Source organism: Ovis aries, chromosome 7 (assembly GCF_016772045.2).
Source record: "Ovis aries strain OAR_USU_Benz2616 breed Rambouillet chromosome 7, ARS-UI_Ramb_v3.0, whole genome shotgun sequence".
NCBI classification, from domain to species: Eukaryota; Metazoa; Chordata; class Mammalia; order Artiodactyla; family Bovidae; genus Ovis; species Ovis aries.
The window spans coordinates 10,365,189-10,387,769 of NC_056060.1; the positions used below are offsets into that span (position 1 = coordinate 10,365,189).

Sequence of the window (22,581 nt, forward strand, 5' to 3'; positions counted from 1 at the left end):
GTTTGATACATGCCTATATTGTGAAATGATCACCACAGTAGGGTTAGTTAACACCTCCATCACCTCACATAGTCTTGAATTTGTTCTTGATACTGTGGCCAGAGTGACTTCCTTTCTCTAAAATGTAAACCCAGCCCCATTACTCTCCTCCTCTGAGGCTGAGGTGGCTTTTCATTCCCCTTAGGGAAAGTCAGAGCTGCTGAGGACACACGCCAAGGTCCCATGTGGAGTCTGTCCACCCCCTGCTCTGGTGCTCCAAGCTAAGCTGCTGAGCAGGAGACGGAATTTGAGTCTGTGGCTCTGTTCTTGTGAGAAGCCTTTCTGCTTGGCTCTCCACCCATCCACCTGATCTTCGAAGTAGATGGCTAGTCCCCTTTTATATCTCGGCTCAAAGGCCCCCTCCTCAATGCCTCTATCTCCCTCCTCCCTGTATATTCCCCGGAAGTTATCATTCCTGTCATGGTAAGGTTCATGCTGTATTGCACTTACTGGCTAACACACGTTTCCTCACTTTAGAGTATAGTCTTCTCGAGGCAGGGAATGTGTCTTACCATCTTTGCACTCCTAGGGCCCAGCACAGTTCCTTGCAACATTGCAGGTGCTCATAAAATGTTTGACTGAATGAGCAGCCACCTGGTAGGGGATGGATCAGAAGCAAAGCCACCATTTAGGTGACAAAAGACTCCTGGAAAAGTGAGTCTTATAAACTGAGGTTAAAGTGAGTCTTTAAACTCCTGGGACACACCACAGTTTAAGCATCTTCTCATTTCTCCTTTCCTTTTTAAACTTACGTCCTCTTTCCTGCTTTGAGGGCTCCAAGAAGAGCACTTTGAGTTTTAAACTGTCCTACACACACCTGGGGTCCTCCAGGCAGCCCCAGACGGTGGCCTTGGACAGTTGCTACACCCAGTCTCTATGCAAAGGTGAACATTTACACCGAGAGTCCTCTCTTTTCTATGGCAGTAGGCATGTTCAGTCACTCAGCACATTTCCAAGAGCAATGACTACGTCCAAAGCATGTTGCTAGGTGTTGCATGTAGTATAATTCAGAAGGATTTTCATCAAGACCAGTTCATTTTTTGTGTGTGAATTTTAGTTTTCAGGAAAAGCTAATATCCAGAATTCATTCTTACTACGAACATGAGAGGGACTGTGGAACATTTGGTAACTGGGTAGTAATCAATCTTGAATACCTCTAGCACTTAACGAAATAGCATCAGGGTCTGAAAGAAGGGGCAGAACAAAAAAGCAAGTAAATACGGAAATGCTTACATAAACCACCACCCATCGATAAAACTCAATACACTGAAGAAGTTGAAAAGCATCAGGCAAGTCTCTGTGTACTAACCTGGACAGACCTCCCCAAGAGATTAAGAATAGCAATTGTATAACAAGACATACCATTTGATAAAATTTATGTACTGCCTCCCCTCAAACACAACTAGTTATTTCTATAAGCACATATATACCGTATATAAATACATATAAAAATGCTAGAGGGATATACATGAAACAGATTATAGTAGTAATTTCTCGGACTGGAACTGAAAGATTAAGGGTGATTTTTGCTTTATCTGTACTATTTAAGATATTTGCAAAAGGAAAGCATATGTGAACCACTTCCATAATTTAAGTGAAAAATAAAGGATTTTTTCCTTAAAAACGAGAGAAGCAGAGAGGTACGTATTCAAAAACATGTTTTTGAAAGAAAAAATGATTTTTCTCATTAAGTAATACTTGTTAAATATTGTGAGTTGGTAAATTTTGTACCTGCCTTCTTACAAAAGGTCTGCAGTTCACAGTTCAGACACGATGCAGTGGGAAGGGAATAGGCTGAGCAGGCAAAGGACCTGTGTTCTACTCCGTGCTCTGCTCTTACTCGGTTCATCTCTTACTGGTGCTGAATCTCAGACTCTACAAAATCCATAAAATGAGGATAACAATAACACTGAAGTCACAACACTGCTGCGAAAACTGGTTGTGAGCTGCTGTGAGAAGGACAGGTGCCATAGACAGTGATGCTCTGCACTATTATATATAACACAGGACTTTAATGCACAGGACAGAATCTAAAATAAAGGCTCTGCCAAAGGAGACCGGGATTAGCCACTACGTAAGAACAATATGAACAAACATGGTTTAAAAGTAAGAGTTTATTTGACAATTCACAAGTGATTTGCAAATTTTATGGATTAGTTGGAGCCAAATTTGAAAACCAGAAGCTCCTCTGTTCTTCCTGGAATATCTAACATGCTCTAATTTGTTGCCTAAGTAGTGCAAGTCGTGTCTACTCAAGGAATTCAAGCTAATTTTAACTCAAACTAGAAATAAAAATCAAATATACCATACAGCATTCTAAAACCAAGTACAGAGAATATTTTGTTGTTGTTGTCCTGTTTGAGATCATTTATACCAGAGATAATTTGTATACAGTGACCTGTTTATGAATCAGTATGAAAAAGAATAAGGATCATTTAAGATTAACAGAAATATTAACTCTCTAAACTTTCTATAGCAATGAAAACACAAATGCCATCTGGTCCTAGTGGTGAATTCAGTATCAAAATAACACATTTTAAAAAGATACATGTAATACACTCAAGCTTCTAGAACTTGATTTTGAGGAGAGGCAGCTCAGCCACAGAAAAGGTAATAAGCCAAGTTCTACTAGGAAAGAGTGACCCCCTCCCCATCCTTATAGCTTTTTCGAAATGACAGCTTCACAGAAAACCATTAACAGAATGGTATGTAACATTTAATAATACGTCAATAAGAAAAGGGAAGCTATTTTCATAAACAGCATTTGAGGTTTACAGAAGACAGATATTACCACATGTTGATCCTATTTCTATATTTTGTTTCAGTTGCACAGTTTTGAGGAATCTCTGATTCACATTAAGAAATGGTAGTGGTTCTTTAATAGTTCACCTTGAAATACGAAGATGCTCTTCAGCTGACCAGAGATGGCTTTATGTTGGCATCTGCACAAAACCAGTTAACCTGATGCTAATGTTTGCCAGATTTCAATGTTTTAAAATGTTATAAACTGCATATCTGAGTTTGTTCACTTTTAATTTTATGTTAGATATATCAAGCAAATATTAACGAAAGGTCTCAGCAGAACATACTTGGAATATTATTACCTCAAGACATGAGTTGATATGTCAGTGTTTTGAGCCTCATGTGAAACCTGGCTTTCTGAAACTCCACCCTGGGCTTCCATGAGTCCCCTACTCTGGCCGTCTACTCAGCACTCTTGGTCATTCTTTCTGTTTCTTTCGCAAGCTCTTGTCTTACACCTGGCCCAAAGTGACATTTTCATCTTGTAATCACCCCATTTTCCATGCCCGCAATTATAATCACATATGCTGACAATCCCCAAATAGCTTATCTCCAGCTCATCAATTTTTCTCCTAAGCCCCAACTAGAATCCTATTTCCACTCAGATATTCCACAGGTATCTTAAACTTAAAACAGATCTAACCCATCATTCATCTTGTTTTGTCTTGCCTTCACCAAAACTAAGCCATTCCCCATCTTGAATTCACTGTCTCAGTAAATAGGATTGTTCACCTGGTTGTCCAACTCAAGAGAGCTAGGAATCAGCCTGCATTCTCCTCTCTCTCTCTCTTTTTTTTTTTTTTTTTGCCATCTACTGATTCTACCAAGAAGCTGTACTCATTCTACCTCCCAAATCCTCTCTGAATCCATTTCAACTTCTCCATTCCAGCAGAGCCAAGTAATGCAGCCTCTTAACAGAGACTACTGCGATCTCCAGAGCTATCTAGACTCTATTTTCTTTTTTTGGTCATGCCATGTAGCACGTGGGATCTTAGTTCCCTGAACAGGGATCGAACCCACGCTCCCTGTAACGGAAGCAGAGTTAACCACTGGACCACCGAGGGGAGTCTCAATACCTAGATTTGTAAACCATTTACTTTAACACTACATTACTTCTCTACAAAAATAATCCTTCAACATCTCCAGATTATTAGAGAATAAAACCCAAATCTTTCATGTGCTTCAAAAGGCTTTCCTCATCTACCCTTTGCCTACTCTTCAATCACTATCTTTTGCCATACACCCTGCCCTAACACCCTATGTGTCAGTATACGAACGCATTCTAATTTTCCGAATGCCTCACTGCTTTCATCCATCCAAGTCTTTGCATATGACACACTCTCCACAATTCTCTCACACCCCTTCTTCCACTAGCTAGCCCCTACTTCTCCACCAAAACTCAGTTGGGGATCACCTCTTCTGGGAAAGATTTCTTGACTCTTCTTCCCTCTGGTCCCCCTCATACTAGGGCCCCTCTCTAGCACAGCATTTATGCACTGTGAACTGTGTTCTGCACCAAAGGATAAGCGTCTCTCTTCACGTTTCTATTCCTGGGATAGAACAGGTGCTTAACAGATGTTTTAGATTGTTTATGTTTTAGGTTTAAGAGAGTTGAAGGCACAACTTAAGAGGCCAATGGATCACTTACAGGTCTATTAACAAATACTAACCCCACAACTGTGATTTCCCAATGAGATGGCACCTCGCTCCATAAGACTTTTAAATTATTCTAGTTCAAACCCAACCCTTTCTTAAAAGATTAAAGATAGAGTTACTGTATGATCCAGCAACTCCACTCCTAGGTATATATTCAAAGAAATGAAAGCACAACTCAAATACTTGTCTACGAATATTCATTGCAGAATTACTCACAAATGCCAAAAGGCAGAAATGGTCCAAGTGCCCAGCAAAAGATAAATGGATAAACAAAATGTGGTATAGCCATACAGTGAAATATTATTCAGCATTGAAAGGGAATGAAATTCTGATATAAGCCACAACACGGAAACTTTGAAAACATTAAGTCAGATGCAAAAAAGACACAATATAGGATTCCTTTATATGAGGGCTATCACCCATCTAAAGTACCTAGGGCCATGAGTCACTTTTGTGGCTGATCGAATGTCTTGATCAACCTGAAGAAGCTTTGACTTCTGTGGAACCAGAACTGACCACAAAGTTACCCAGTGCTGACTGCAAAACCCACATCCTGCTTAGCTACTAATTTAGTGCTGGGGGAGGAGTTTTACAAGTTTACAACTTATTTCACTAGGAACTTTATCAGGTAATTTGTCTCCCCAAGGCCTTCATAAGTAGTTTGCTCCTTAAATTTTACAGACTGAAATTCTGCATATGAAAGTTGCTTTTCTTGGATTATCTGAAGTCTATAAATTAAAAAAACTGGAGAGTAAAACATACTGCATAAATATGACACTCACAAACAAAGTATGACCTGCAACTGACTAATAAGCATTGTGAACACCAAAGGAGGCTGCAGGAAGAGGTTCAAGAAAAGCAAATACAAGATTTAGAGTTAAGAAGTGTCCTAACAGAGATATTACAGAGAGGTAAGGCAGGCAAGCTCGAGGGGAAACTTGTACCAGCAACAGGAGCAAGATCTCCACCTTCGACAGTGGACAGGATAGCCAGACTGACTGCTGGGGAATACAGCAGGTGCAATCATGCGGGCCTTTTCCCTGCATCCCCCCTCCAAAGGAACACCCCTGGCAGGGACCTTATATGTAGAAATGAAATATCAAACAGTTAGAACAGTGCCTGTCACATAGCAGATATTCAACAAACACCTATTTCTATTTGCTTTCATATTGAAGTTGTTGAGAAAACATTTACTTCTAGCCCTGTTTTCTGAAACAGTCATTCCACTTCGGGTATAATAACCCAAAAAGTCATATATACAAGTCATACAGATATGACTTACTATATATTTATGCATATATAGTAACATAGTTATAAACCACAGACAACAAGATAAAATAATGAATGTAGTTAGAAAAAATATCCACAGAAGAAATTTTTCTAAAAACAGGAAAATTTTTCTATATTACAGAACGGGCTTAATTTTGCATTTACTAGGCACCCATTGTCACTTAATTTGGTTTTATTAGGAGAAAATAGAGTAATCTTTCTGTCCCTGGGTAAATCTGACGTGAAGATAACTGACAAAGTAGGTCAGAATACCACAGAATGCTGAGTTCTGAACGTTATGTGTCAATTTAGGTTATAAATCCTGACAGGCAAAAATGAGAGGATCTTTTGAAAGCCTCTGAAATTTATTAGGGCAATCCCAAATTGTTTAGTTAAAAGCAGCAGCAAGGTAGGAAACAGCACTTTACGTTACTCTGGCTATCCTGACGTGTCTCAGATTAAAACGGAGGGCATTTTGCTCCTACTCTTTTGCTGGTCCTGGTTGCACGAAAAATATCCTCTCCTCGCCCCATACACTCCTGGTGGCCTCTGGAATGTGTGCTTTATTCTATAAGATAAAAAGGGTACTTACAGAGATCAATGAATTGACTAGAAATCTATTGGGAGCTTATGCCCTTTCTCCTATTCTGGATGCAATTTCTCTCCCTGGATCACCTGTTTTTGGTAAAAACAACTCCGTTCTTTTTCATCTAGTACACTAAGCAGAAATCACTTGGCAGTGTAGTGCTGATCAAGTCTTTTCTTGAGTAAAATTGTTAGTTATTTGACGCTATTTTACAATATATAAACAAAAAGAGAAAAACATTCATTTCTTCAATTCATTAACTATGCTTATTTCTGTGACAACGATACATCAGTTTCCCACAGAGAAAAATTGCCATAAAAATTAAAGGTCCAATTGACTGTACTCCAGTACAAAATAAAAGGCTAACAAAAAGTTAAGGTCCAATTTAACATGAATATTATTTAAAAATACATTCGCACAATTTAGAGTAAGGTGAATGATAAATCTGTTTCCATTCCAAAATGATCCCTTTCTAGCAATTTTTAAAATATTTTCTCACATGAAAATTACCTTTACAGCAAATACTGATTATAACATAGTATCTTACTGGAGAAATGGTTTTTTTCTTACATGTGTCATTCTCAACTATTTCTTACCTGAAAGTTTTCCTCTTTAAGATTTATATAAATTAATTGACTTCACAAAGGGTAAATGAACAATGCTAAGTATCCAGAGGAGAAAAATTCAATGAAGACTATTTCATGGCTTCAATCACAGTATCAGGATGTTAAAGTCATTTGATAGCAAACAAAAGGATTTCAATAAATTAAAAAGACAATAAACCACTGCCACCAAACAAATACTTCCTCTGTCTCGCCTCCCGTTCCAGAGCTGTCAGAGAGTCAGAAAGGAGAGAGCGGCTGAACACACTCCAGAGTTAAGTAAGAACACGGAAGACTGGAGCACACACGTGAAGGAACACATTTAATTTTAACAAGGCAGAGAAATGAGTTTTAAAAGGTGGCTGTGGTTCAACTGTGAGTGTCTCTTTTAGTTCCACTTGAAAAAATGGTATAAGTTTTTCCTCTAACTGCTTCTCAAGAGTTCAATGACAGCAAAACGTTAAATCTATGGTGATGCTGGAGTTCTCCCACAGGGACAGAAGGGGTGCGACTTCATGGCCTTTTTTAATCTGCAGGAAGAAAGAGGGAGGAAAAAAGAGAGGAGAAAGAGAGAGGAGAAACAAAGACTAATTTTCCAGGCAGGGAAATACTTATAAAACCTTTTATGTCAAAGTTAGGATTTCACAACATAACACACTAATGCAAAATCCAGTAGCACCTGTAAGATTTAAGTAAATGCTGCCATTACTTAAATGCTTCTTTAAAAATATCTGTAAAAGACTGAAGGAGAAAAAGATAAAGTACATTCTTCAGAGAACAACAAAGGTATTTCAAAATAAAAACTGTATTTTTGTTTTTCTTTTTTTCAGTTGTTTTTTTGTACAAGAATTCGGTCATCATATAATACCTTATACACAATGGGCTCAATCTCTGCTCTCCTTCCCTGCATCACTTCCAGTCCACATCTTCAGGCTATAGTCCCCCAACATTATTTTCTGATAAATATATTACCACAGTTTGATCTAAATATAGATACATCATATAATATTTGTCTCTGGGAAAAAAATCAAATTTTAATATGCAAACTTTTATTTATATAATACAGAAATGGAGAAAATGTCGGTAGGCACGCAGCCTAATTATGACTTGTCGACGACGGTTTCTAGGTACTCTCCTACTGTAAATGAGTGTCTAAAATAGTCTTAATAAGAAGATTTGATTTATATGTGCACTTGTGTTCACCTTATCCCATATACTATACATGTCTAAAGACAATCTGGGAATTTAAAGGTGCAGCCCTCAAGAAATTGTTGAAATCACTTAATAAAAGGAAAAAAAAAGTAGACTCTATTGGAAAGAAAAAACTCACAAAATTTCCAATTTTAAATTTCATATCAGTAGGAAAATATTAAAAATAATTTTCTGTATATACATATAAGTATATGTATATATTGAATTACACGCATGTCTCATATATCAATACAATTCAAGTGGAGACATTTTGGTGACTTATTTTCCCATTAAATGACAACTATGTCAAAATTTAAAAATATCTTATTACATCATTAAAATAATTCACTTACCATTTCAATAGCTAATACTGTTTTTTTTCTTTAATTTTTTTAACTCTTCAAAACTAAATTCCCTGATCCCTAGTGTTAAATCCCCTAGTTAAATTAAAATATGGTGCTCTGTACTCAGAAACTGATGGATAAAGTCACATCTACTTCAAAATTCCATCAATCAAATAAATTTTATTACCTGATTTATCAGAGAAATAGCTCTGAGCTTGTGTACCTAAATTATCCTCCCTACAAGAAATAGGTGAGGAAAATACCCTAAAATAGATGGAGGTACATGATATTATAGCACATATAATACATGATGATTAAGTGTCTGATATAAACTTTTCAGAGACACCTGAAAACTCACTTTAGAAACTAACTTTAGAAACAAACCATTTATTTTTCACTCTAATATAAATTAATATGTATGTATCTACATACATACACATACAAATATTAAACAAAATTGTCTGGTGTTGAGTAGCTGTGTGAGTGAAAAAAATGGCTACAAATTGATGAATCAGCTTAATTTTGTACTTAACAATTCAATTATCTGGGGGTACAAACAAAAAGTCAGTGTGTGTGTAGACTCCATGGAGTCGATACTCAAGCATACACGTTAAAAAAGAACCCTCCTCAACATCACAAGCATTGTACAGCAAGAATATATGGACTCTGATGCAATTCTTATTCCATAAGCAAACTAGCCAGCACTTGACTTACTTTTTAAAACAGCTCCTTGAAAGAAATATATAAAGAAATGCATGTTTGCTAAAAGTCCTTTAAAATTACATCAAAACAACATTAAAACCTGTTCACTGAGGAGAGCCCACTGAATTGAATTCCTCTTTTGAAATGCTTAGGTAACAGTTTAGAATATTGCCTTGTGAGGATTGACTAGAGACGTGGTTGATGTGAAGACCCAGACAGAGTAAACAGCTCCTATCCCAACAGTCCTCTGATTGGCTGCTTGATGGAAATGGATCGCCTTTAAAATAGCTATACACCTTAAAATGATCTATAATAAACAGTTCCCCAACAACCATTAGTATTTGTAAATTGAAATGCATTAATCATTCAGAAAAGATTTCTTGCAAAATATATAAATAAATGTAACTGCATATTCTGTAAATATACTTAACATTGCTAGACCAGACCGTCAGTGACGGGCTGCTATGTTTCAGTACTGTGTGTCAAATTTATTAGAAATTTAAAAAGAAAAATTTTGGAGGGACTCAGCTGCCTTCATTAGTTGGCTTTAAAATGTGTAATAAAATGGGAGACAGTATCTTTTCATAAATACATGGAATCAATATGGAAAAGTAAACTATACAGCAGACAAGATTAGAGAACACCAGAGTGTATCAGAGTGGCCACCAGAGTGAAATATCTTCCAGTATAAAAAGAGGGAAGAACTCTATACACCCAGTTATAGTGTGTTTCAATTAAAGATGCAGCTCTCTTTCACTCCTGGCAAGAATTAATTGGTAACGGCACTGCCTTTGGCAGTGCAAAAATATCCTGAGAAATTATTCAGATTACAACAAAAGACAGGGCTTTCATCACTAAGTTTTTGCACAAAACACAGCTTTAGATATCATAAATAAATTAATTTAAAAAGCAGATAACCTTCACTGTGCTGAACACAAAAAGGGGGATGTGACCCAGACATTTGTTAATTCTCCCATTGGCTAATATCAGAAAAAAAGATTGCATTAAGTGTCTATTTATAACTTTCTAGTTAACTATGGCCAATAATATACATGGAGGTAATTTGTAGTTCAAGTTTTTCATCTCTTTTTTTTTTCCCCAACTAGCTACAAGCTGAATTCTAAAATTTACACCGAAATATACAATTCCAATTTTCAAAAGATCCTCCTCGTGGAGAAGAGATATTCAATTTTTTTGTGCAATCTTGATGCGGAGCCCAAACAATCCTATGAAGAGAGACAGTATCTTTTTTAATCAATTGGCACTGAAATTTAACTTTCCTTAGCTGCGTTCTAGTAGCTTGGCCAAGTTATCTCGTAATTCTGTTAGTTCAAAGATTTTTCCATCAAGGATTTCTAACAGGGTCTTCAGGTTATTGCGAAAAGCTTCTTGTTCATTCTGACTTTTCTCCAGACGTTGCTCTAAGTCAGACAGTTGTCCCTCCAGGTCTTTGTTCCGAATTTCTACTTCCTTTAGAAACAAAAGTGTGATATATATATACGCGTGTCAGTCGAAGATTTAAGAAACAATATAACTTTTATTATTAGAATACTGTGATAGTCCATGCAGTTTGATAATCAGGATGAGCTTCTGAATCTCAACACAACGTAAGAAGGTTTTCAGATTGTGCCATCTAAGAAATCCATGTAGTTTTACTGACTGGCTGCTCATGAATCCATCTATCCCCAAGCACAAATTTCCTCCCTGCCTGCTTCATAAAGGCAACATTCGTCTAGGTACTTCAAACACCAAGAGAGGACTGGTGACCCATTCTGTGGATTAGGTACATTTCATTTCTATTTGTGCCCACCTCCTTTTCCTCACGCCCAGCTGTTAGCAATCTCAAGTGAAGCAGGCAGAAAAAAAAGACAAATTAACTTTCTCTCTCTCTTGGCCATGCTGGAGAAAGATCTGGAGAAGGAAATGACTCTCTCAAATAAGTTTTAGGATCCTCAGAATATACCAATTATCCTTTGTTTCACCTCAGTATCAAAGGAATGTGTATGGTAGAGAACATAGCTCACCTGTTAAAAACTGTAGTGAATACCTGTGCATGTAAGAGAATTAGACAAAAACAGTTCCAATATACTGCAGATTAAGGGAAGAAAAAAATGCCAAAAGGAAAGCCAAAAGTCCATGACAACAAAAATTTTTTAAACTTTAAAAATAAATGCCAGAATTCCTGGCATACTTACAAATTATATATAAGTTACTATATACTATATCTAAAGGATAGTAGATTTTTAAACAATTGTTTAAAGAATCTGGTGGGTGTTAAATGAAAATAACAGAATTTGAAGCAGTGCACCAACTACAAGGAGGCGAAGCTGTGTGTGTGAAGATGAGCGATGGGAATGAAAGTACACATCGAAAATAGGAAACCCTTCCGGTTGTCGGGACTATGTACACTTCTTTCCAAAATCCACTTATCCTACAATGCCTGCAAAATTAAACGTCTAAGAAAAATAATTGAAAAACTGATTTGAATACATATAAGAAAGTAACACTTGATTTAGCATTCCCAGCACAAAGAAATATTCACATGTTTAACTAAGAGTAAGCCTCAAGCAAAGACACCACAGATAAGTCGCAAGAGCCTGGGAAAATATAAAAAAGGAATAGTGCAGCTATAATGACTTTTAAAGAAAGAACTTAGAGATTTCTAATCTAAAGTATCTATTATTAGATGTTAACCAGGTATGTTTCTAATCTTTTCCCTTCAAATCACCTACAAGGTGAAGATCAGTAAACTGACAGCAGATTCTGAAACCAATAAGATTATTTATAAATTCAGAAGCCAAGTTCATGAAGTCTCAACCGTAGGGGAGTAAACAGACCCTGGGATCAAATGTAAGAATTCCACAGCACGCTCTCTGACCTGCTCAAACAAGAAGCTTAAGATTAGAATGTTTCCAACTGTAAAAATAGACCAAATGTCATTCACGAGAAAACACCCACTTTACCAGGCACCGCCCAGTTTGCCCTCTAAAGCCATCCTTAAAAAGTGAAAGGCTTCTTTGTTCTCCTTGCCAATCAATGAAACAGCCAAACATTTTCAGTGGAAACAAGCAAAACACCAAACTCCCCCAGCTATGAAAACTGCACTGTTCTTCTCCATGAGGCTTGTGCTCTAAGCCATTTCTCCGATTGAAGGAATTTCACCAGGCCTATAACAAAAGGGATCCAATATGATGCTGTTGGTGCTGTGGTCTATTCTGAGGCAGAGAATAAGATCCCAGAGGAAGAACAGACAATGTAAGATCAGGATGAAGCAACCTGGTTGGTGGCATGTCCCAGTTCAATCTTCTGTCTATACTTTCCAGCCCTTCTTCTTAACTTTCATTCCCCCTTGCAACTCATTATTAACTCATAATAATGATTTTTGTGCTTCTATTTCCCTTTCTTCTTTAACTGATATGTGAGTATATGTCAGGGCACTAAGATAAGGCACTGATAAAACACTGAGGCCAGAACTTGCTAAACCCCTTTGAGTGCTTTTGAAGGCAATGACTGAAAGTATAAAATGCTAGTGGGCACAAGTCAGTATTTGTTAGATATGGAGCTACAACACTCGAGTGATTAAAAAAAAATTAAACAATTATTACCACCATCAATGGGTTCATTTTCTGTAAATTTGAATCGTGCATCATTTAATCTAAGTAAAAGCTATAAAAATTTGTCTTTGTTGATATCTGATTCATATCTTAAACTCTTACCAGATATATTACTGTCCTATTAGATTGATTATTAACCTTCACATAGATCATACATGATCATATTCAGATCAAAACAAGAATTAATAATTTAACAGAAAAATGACTAAAAGACACACATATTTTGAAGAAGAGTTACTCAACAATTATTTACTGAGATGTCTTCTAAGTTACTAGGCTCTGAGAATGAAAGTCTCTCAGTCATGTCCGACTCTTTGTGACCCCGTGGACTGTAGCCTGCCAGGCTCCCCTGTCCATGGGATTCTCCAGGCAAGAATACTGGAGTGGGTTGCCATTTCCTGCTCCAGGGGATCTTCCCGACCCAGGAATCAAACCCAGCACTGCAGGCAGACTCTACCAACTGAGCCACCAGGGAAGCTGAGGCTTTGAGAATAAGGTAGTAAATAAACAAAGGTGGTCCCTGTTTTAATGGATTGTGCCTTCTCCAAGGGGGATGCTGGCCAACAGAACAGACGGACAGAGAAGTGGAGGAAAGTACTGTGTGCACTGAACTCTCTCCAGCAGCTTTCCAAGTGGCAGAAACCATAACAAGAGCAAATAAAACAGCACAAATACCACAAGTTCAACCAGAAGAAAGGGAGCCATGCAAATGCGAGGCTACCTACAATCAGGAGAGATAAGCACCAGCTTCTCGCGGAGATACTTCTCAAGTTCTTACTCTAACTCTTTGCAGAGGGCAAGGCAGGGTTGAGGGAGAAACACGGAAGAGGGAAGAGGAGAATGAAGACTCAAGACTGAACTCGAATAACCTGGAGCGATAGAAAGGCCGCTCAAAGTGCCAAGATGCTGGGAGAAAACAAAAAGTGCTGGTGGACCAGGGCAACCTGCACAAGGCAGCCTCAGAGTGTACACAGGGCCTGAGGAGGTGACCTGGAAAGGCAGGGCTTCTGAGGGGAGAAAGCGAAAGGAAGAAAAAGGGGACCTTTCTGGCAGTACGGTGGACAGGCATCTGCCTCAATTCCTGGTCTGGGAAAATCCCACCAAGTAAGAAAGGCCCTGCAGCACAGCTGCTGAGCCTGCGCTCCGCAGCCAGCGAGCTATACCTCCTGAGCCCATGTGCCACAGCTACCGCGCCCACGTGCTGGGCGCCCTTGCTCGCCACGGCTAGAGAAGGCCTGTGCACAGCAGGGAAGACTCAGATCACCAAAAGTAAATTAAAAAATAAGAGACCCTTAAAAAAAATAAGAGGAGAAAGAGACCCTGGGGGTAGCTCATCATAACATAAAAGGTCCTTCCACTGGGAAATTCATTGAGAAAGTCCAAAAATAATAACATGAGCAAAGGTAGACCAGGCAGGCATTGTGACTGCCATAGAAAAAGCAGCAAAGAAAGACCGCTTCAGCTCTAAAGGCCACACACAATGAAGATACAACAGTTACGTCTAGGTACCGAGAATCAGTAGCTATCTTTATAAAGCAGAAACTACAGGAGCTGTAAGGATACATAGAAAAAAAATACACTGATAAGAGTTTTTAATATGCTCCTCTCCATATAGGACAGATCAAGAGGAACAAAAAAATGGTAAGGGTATAGAAGGCTTAAATTACAAAATCAATAAACAGCATTCACAAATGGATCATATGCTAGATTACATTTAAAAAGTGGTAAATTATGTAAAGCAGAAATTATATAAACAAACCCTTGTATTCACAATGCAATAAAACTAACTCATAAAATTAAACAACCCTTCCACGAGGATATTCAAACATGTTCCTTTAAACATTTCCAGCATGAAAGGGAAGACCAAATCACAGAATTTCAAGACATAATGACAAGGAAAATACTGTCATAATTTATGGGACAAATTAAAGTAACGATCAGAGGAGATCTATAGTTTTAAACACAAATAAATAAACATGAAAACAAAGAAATTAAATTCCCCTTTCAAAATGCTAGAAAAAAAATGTTTAAGTAAATCAAAACAAACCATAAAGCAGGAATAATAAACAGAAGAATAAAAATTCATTAGGTAAAAGAGAAAAATAGTAATACTGATTAGTAAGTCAGAATTTCATTTTTCGAAAAACTTAAAACAGACACGAAAGTGAAAGTGTTAGTCACTCAGTCGTGTCTGGCTCTTTCTGACCCCGTGGACCCCACCAGGCTCTCTGTCCATCTAATTCTTCAGGCAGGAATACTGGAGCGGGTTGCTAGTTCCTTCTCCAGGGCATCTTTTTGGCCCAGGGATCGAACCCAGGTCTCCTGCATTGCAGGCAGACTCTTTACCAACTGAGCCACGAGGGAAGTCTACAATAGACATACTATTACTAAACTTAAGAAAGACAAGGATAAAGAACTACATAAAATAAGAAACTATAAGAGTTTCCGTTGAATATCTGAAAACCCAGATGGAAAACTTATACAGGCCAATATCTGCAGAAGAAACAGAGAGTAATCAAGGAATTAAAAAAGCTCCAGGCCCAGACAGTTTCAAACGGGGGTTCTATTAAACTTTCAAAGACCAGATAGTTCCAATATGACATAAATTATTCCAGAGCATAAGAAAATAAAGAAAATCTTCCAAATTATCTTATGAAGCTAGTATGACCTTAACACCTAAATTGTATAAATCCAGCCCGCACCTGAAAAAGGAAAATTACAGCCCAATATTACAAATGAATATCATATAACAGAGAACAAAAATCTGACACATTAAGAAAATGATACACCACAGTTGAGTGGTATTTATTTTAGGAATGCAAATGTGGTTCAGTTTTAGAAAATTCATTAATAAAATAAACCATATTAATAGGTCTGGGGGGAAAAGTATGATTATCTCCATTGGTACTAAAAAAGCTATTAACAAAAGTTAACTCTTTCTTGGTAGAAACACTCGAGAAAAATAGGAATAAGCCACTCTCACAGTATGATACTGGTAAAGCCAGCATTTCAACTGATGGAAAAATATTAGAGACATTTCCACTAAAATCAGGATAAGTCTGTCATCTCTACTATTAACACTGTACTGGTATTTTTAACAGATGTAACTCAACAAGAAAAATCAACACAGACCTAAGAACTAGAAAAAAAGAAGTAAAATTATCTCTATTTGCAGATTATTCGTTAGTGAATAAATGAAATAAATGACAAAACTAGTCCAAACAATAAAATAATTTAGTATGGTAGCAGGATATAAAATTAGCAAACAGAATTCAAAACCTTTCATATACATTGTTATAAACAATAACCAAAAGATACAATGGTAGAGAAAACCTGATTTTCAATAGTATAAGATAAGATATTTACAAATAAACAAGAAACGCTCCAAATTCACAGGATGAGTCTTAAAATGTTCCTAAAAAAACACAAAAGCAGGCATGAACAAGTAAGAAGACATCCTCTGTTCTTGGATAGGATGGAAACCTCATGAAGATATGACTTCTGCTAAACTAGCATTCTAAATTTTAAGAACTACCAAAGATATTTTTTTACAGAGCTAAGCTTTTTGTTGACACTAAAATTGTACTAATGTTAATACTAAAATACATATGGATAAAACATGTTAAGAACACATTTAGGAAAATGATGAAAAAGAAAAGCTATGAGGGCTGATTGACCTTATTCAATATTAAAATATACTGTAAAGCCTCTACGAGCAAAGCAGTGTGGTACTAGGATGCATGAATAGATATGAGTGACTTAGTAGGACAGAACAGAAAGCCCAGATATAGACCAAGATACGCATGGAAGTTGAATATCTCAAATCTCTGGGAAAAAAGGATAAAGTTTTAAATAAACGGCAAGGAGTCGGACACGACTGCGCAACTGAACTGAACTGACTGAATGAGATAACAAGACAGACACTTGAAAAAGGATAAACTTAGATTCATATCTCACACCACACACAAAGGACAAACCCCAAGTGAACCAGAGATCTAAGTATAAAAACTGAAACCACAGAAGTTCCCTTTAGGGAAATACGGATGGATTCCTATATGATCTGAGTGTGGAACAGAGTCAGAGCAATAACCAGGATTTCACACTCCAGGAATGGAAGCGGTCAATTTTCATTCCAATCCCAAAGAAGGGCAATGCCAAAGAATGTGCAAACTATTGCACAGTTGGCTCATTTCGCAGGTTAGCAAGGTAATGCTCAAAATCCTTGAAGTTAGACTTCAACAGTACATGAATGAGAACTTCCAGATGCTAGATTCAGAAAAGGCAGAGGAACCAAATATTAAATTGCCAACATCTGTTGGATCATAGAAAAAGCAAGAGAATACAAAAAAAAAAAATCTGCTTTATTAACTATGCTAAAGCCTTTGACTGTGTGGATCACAACAAACTATGGAAAATTCTTAAAGAGATGAGAATACCAGACCACCTTACATGCCTCCAGAGAAACCTGTATGCAGGTCAAGAAGCAGCAGTTAGAACCAGGTATGGAACAAAGGACTGGTTCAAAATTTGGAAGGGAGTACATCAAGGCTGTATATTGTCACTCTGCTTATTTAACTTATATGCAGAGTACATCATGTAAAATGCCAGGCTGGATAAATCACAAGATGGAATCAAGATTGGGGAGAAATATCAAAAACCTCAAATACGTAGATGACATCACCTTTATGGCAGAAAGTGAAGAGGAACTAATGAGCCTTTTGATGAAAGTGAAAGAGGAGACTGAAAAAGTTGGCTTAAAACTCAATTCAAAAAACTAAGATCATGGCATCCGGTCCCATCACTCTATGGGAAATAGAGGGGCAAACAATGGAAACAAGTGACAGATTTTATTTTCTTGGACTCCAAAATCACTGCAGATAGTTAACTGCAATCATGAAATTAAAAGACGCTTTCTCCTTGGAAGAAAACCTATGACAAACCTAGACAGCATATTAAAAAGAAGAGAGATCATTTTGATGACAAAGGTCCATATAGTCAAAGCCATGGTTTTTCCAGTAGTCATGTATGGATGTGAGGGTTGGACCATAAAGAAGGCTGAGTGCTGAAGAATTGATGCTTTTGAACTGTGGTTCTGGAAATGACTCTTGAGAGTTGCTTGGACTCAAGGAGATCAAACCAGTCAATCCTAAAGGAAATCAACCTTGAATATTCATTGGAAGGACTGATGCTGAAGCTGAAGCTCCAATACTTTGGCCACCTGATGTGAAGGGCCGACTCACTGGAAAAAACCCTGATGCTGGGAAATATTGAGGGCAGGAGGAGAAGGGGACGACAAATGATGAGACGGTTGGATGGCATCACTGACTCAGTGTACATATTGTTGTTGTTCACTTGCTCCACAGAGGATGAGATGGTTGGACAGCATCACTCACTCAACGGATATGTTGCTGTTGTTCAGTTGCTCAGGCGGATCCAACTCTTTGCAACCCCGTGGACTGCAGCATGCCAGGCTTCCCTGTCCTTCACCAACTCCCAGAGATTGTTCAAACTCCTGTCCATTGAGCCAAGGTCTTTTCTAATGACTCAGCTCTTTGCATCAGGTGGCCAAAGTATTGGAGCTTCACAGCATCAGTCCTTCTAATGAATTTCCAGGACTGATTCCCTTTAGGATGGACTGGTTAGATCTCCTTGCAGTCCAAGGGACTCTCAAGAGTCTTCTCCAACACCACAGTTCAAAAGCATCAATTCTTTGATGTTCAGTCTTCTTTATGGTCCAATTCTCACATCCATACATGACTACTGGAAAAACCATAGCTTTGACTAGTTGGACCTTTGACAGCAAAGTAATGTCTCTGCTTTTTAATGTGCTATCTAGGTCTGTCACAGTTTTTCTTCCAAGGAGCAAATATCTTTTAATTTCATGGCTGCAGTCACCATCTGCAGTGATTTTGGAGCTCAAGAAAATAAAGTCTGTCACTGTTTCCATTGTTTCCCCATCTATTTGCTATGAAGTGATGGGACCAGATGCCATGATCTTCATTTTTTGAATGTTGAGTTTTAAGCCAGCTTTTTCACTCTCTCCTTTTTCACCTTCATTAAGCGACTGTTTAGTTCCTCTTCACTTTCTGCCATAAGGGTGGTGTCATATGCATATCTGAGGTTATTGATATTTCTCCCGACAATCTTGATTCCAGCTTGTGCTTCATCCAGCATTTCCCATGATGTACTTTGCATATAAATTAAATAAGCCGGGTGACAATATACAGTCTTGATGTACTCTTTGCCTAATTTTGAACCAGTCCATTGTTCCATGTCTGGTTCTAACTGCTGCTTCTTGACCTGCATACAGGTTTCTCAGGAGGCATTTAAGGTGGCCTGGTATTCTCATCTCTTTAAGAACGTTCCACAGTCTATTGTGATCTACACAGTCAAAGGCTTTAGCATAGGGAATGAAGCAGTAGTGTTTTTCTGGAATTCTTTCTTTCTCTATGATCCAACAGATGTTGGCAATTTGATCTCTGGTTCCTCTGCCTTTTCTAAATCCACCTTGAATCAGTGTAAATTACAGGAGATGGTGAAGGACAGGGATGCCTGGTGTATTGTGGTACATCGGGTTGCAAAATGTTGGACACGACTTAGCAACTGCACAACAACAACAGGGCAATGCAAGAAAAGAATGATTTATTTGACACTGCGTAAAACAACACCACTATCTTAAGCAAAGTCAAAAAACACTGGCAAACTGGGAGAAAATATCTGTAAGATATAACTGCAGATATATAAATAACTCTAGAAAATTTTTCAACGAAGGATAAAAATTCTATAGCGAAAGGGCTAAAGACATGAATACACAATCTATACAGGTACAAAAAGATACTGAAATGGCCTCTAAGCTTATGAAAGATGTTTAATCTCACTTAGAATATGAGATACACCAATTAAAACTATCGTTTCTCATCTAACATATATTGCCAAAAGATAAGAAGTCTGAGAACACATTTTGTCGATGAGGCTGTGAGAAACGGGCACACACATGCTGATGATATGAGGGAAAACTAGCAACACCCATTATGGAGAAGAACGTGACAGTATGACCTTCTCACTTGGAAACCTTGCTTCTAAGCATCTACCCTATAGATACACCTCCAACAATAACAAAATACCTATGGACAAGATTACGCACTATAGTACTCTCAGGACACTGGAGACAACCTACATAGCCACATAAAGGAGTGTGTTTGGAAAAAACTATCACACATATCAATGAAGTACTACACAGCCAAACAAAGAATGAACAAGATCTCTATGAACTGACAGAGTGATTTCCAGGACATACCTTACATTATTAAAAAAACAGTGTGTAAGGGTTAAGAGTGACTAGAGTATGTTACCATTTGTGTAAGAAAAAAAGGGAGGGAATAAAACGAACAGACGTATCTGTTCATCTGTGTAAAAAGAAACACAGAAAGAATAAATCAGATAATGAGACTGGTTACCCACGGGGCAGATGGGAATGGGGCTAGACTGGATTGGACAAGATGACACTTCTAGAAAGATATGAATAGTTCTGACTTTTAGAACCATGCTTCACATGCTCAGTGTCTGCACACTAAAGCACTTCAGTTGCGTCTGACTCTTTGTGACTGTATGGACTGTAACCCGCCAGACTCCTCTGTCCCTGGGATTCTCCAGGCAAGAATACTGGAGTGGGTTTCCAGTATTTCCTTCTTCAGGGGATCTTCCTAACCGAGGGACTGAACCTGCGTCCCTTACAACTCCTGTCTTGGCAGATGGGTTCTTTACCACTAGTGCCACCTGGGAAGCCCCAAATGCTCAGTAAATGCACACAAATACAACACAAAGAAGAATGGGGAAGAACTAAAATGGAATATAATAAGATACAGATGAACATAAATGTACTTTAAATGAATAACTAACCAATTGACGAGGGAGAGTGAAAGAATCTAATTAACTTTTGAACACAAGTTAAAAACAAAAAGAATACTCATCCGTCAGTAGGATTGCGCTTTTGTTGTTTTGACAGTAGTATGAATTAGAAACTACTTTCTTAAACAAAAGAGCTTCCCTGGTAGCTCAGCTGGTAAAGAATCTGCCTGCAATGAGGAGACCCCGGTTCAATTCCTGGGTTGGGAAGATGCCCTGGAGAAGGGATAGGCTACCCACTCCAGTATTCTTGGGCTTCCCTGGTGGCTCAGCTGGTAAGAATCCACCTGCAATGCGGGAGACCTGGGTTTGATCCCTGGGTTGGGAAGATTCCCCTGGAGAAGGGAACAGCTACTACTCCAGTATTCTGGCCTGGAGAATTCCATGGACTGTATAGCCCATGGGGTCACAAAGAGTCAGACATGACTGAGCAACTTTCACTTCACTTCTTAAGCAAGCAAGTAAACGTATTATGGTTTCTTAATATTGGGGAACAGAGTTAAAAACAGGAAACTGGGGAAGGCTTAAATGAGCTCCATAGTACTGGACTGCAATGGGAGGTATTGATATGGTTTCAGGGTGGGTTTTTTTTCAGTATAGTTATTATAATGGACATAATGTGATATGTGCATATTTCTAGCTCTGATAATTAAGAGGGCCTAGACACAATGACATCTCAGTAGCAAAAAGTATATTTAATGCCCAGAACCTGGTTTATAAACACCAAACTTTACTAAAAGGAAATTTTTTTCTGAAGAAATAGCTAATTTCAAGGCTGGAACTGAGAAATACAAGATGAACCTAGAATATCTAGTTGAGTTAAAACATGAAGTTCTTTAAAAAATGATAGGGTCACATCAAAAGGACACAGAAGCAGGATTAAAAAGGTTCCCCCTTGCCAAATCTGGGACAATTTAACATCAAAATAAATAGATATGACAACTAAATGCAACTTGTGATCCTGGAATGATTCCTAGACCAGAAAAACAATTTTTAATATTCTGTTATAAAGAGCACAATTATGAGAATTAGAATAAAGTCTTTAGATAATGTCTTGATTTTGATGGTTATGTAAGAGACTGTTCTATTCTTAGAAAATACACATTGAAGAGGTTGTCATACTAAGTGAAGTCAAATATTATATGGTATCGCTTATACCCAGAGTTCTAAAAAAAGGGTACAAATGAACTTATTTTCAAAACAGAAATAGAGTCACAGATGTAGAAAACAGACTTACGGTTACCAAAGGGGAAAAGATAAATTGGGAGATTGGGACTGACTTACACACACTACTCTATATAAAAGAGAGAGCTAATAAGAAGACTCTTGAGAGTCCCTTGGACTGCAAGGAGATCAAACCAGTCAATCCTAAAGGAAATCAACCCTGAATATTCATTGGAAGGACTGATGTTGAAGCTGAAACTCCAAAATTCTGGCCAGCTGATGCAAAGAGTCGACTCACTAGTGGGAAAAGACGCTGATGGTGGGAAAGATTGAAGGAAGGAGGAGGAGGGGACGACGGAGGATGAGATGGCTGGATGGCATCACCGACTCAATGGACATGAATTTGAGCAAACTCTGGGAGTTGGTGATGGACAGGGAGGCCTGGCATGCTGTAGTCCATGGGGTCACAGAGAGTTGGACATGACTGAGCAACTGAACGGAGAAGGCAATGGCACCCCACTCCAGTACTCTTGCCTGGAAAATCCCATGGACGGAGGAGCCTGGAAGGCTGCAGTCCATGGGGTCGCTGAGGGTTGGACACAACTGAGCGACTTCACTTTCACTTTTCACTTTCATGCATTGGAGAAGGAAATGGCAACCCACTCCAGTGTTCTTGCCTGGAGAATCCCAGGGACGGGGGAGCCTGG

The 22,581-nt window shown here is 38.1% G+C and overlaps 1 protein-coding gene across 4 annotated transcripts in view; it reads right to left on the reverse strand.

Annotated features, from left to right (window-relative positions):
• Nucleotides 1–2,135: 2,135 nt before the first annotated feature.
• HOMER1 (homer scaffold protein 1) overlaps nt 2,136–22,581 on the reverse strand; it is a 163,433-nt gene continuing 142,987 nt past the window's right edge. For all 4 annotated transcript variants that reach the window (XM_060418526.1, XM_060418525.1, XM_004010210.5 and 1 more), the window contains exon 9: nt 2,136–10,661. In XM_060418526.1, coding sequence (XP_060274509.1) covers nt 10,473–10,661 — 189 coding nt within the window. In that variant the 3' untranslated portion in view covers nt 2,136–10,472. The remainder of the gene's footprint in view (nt 10,662–22,581) is intronic.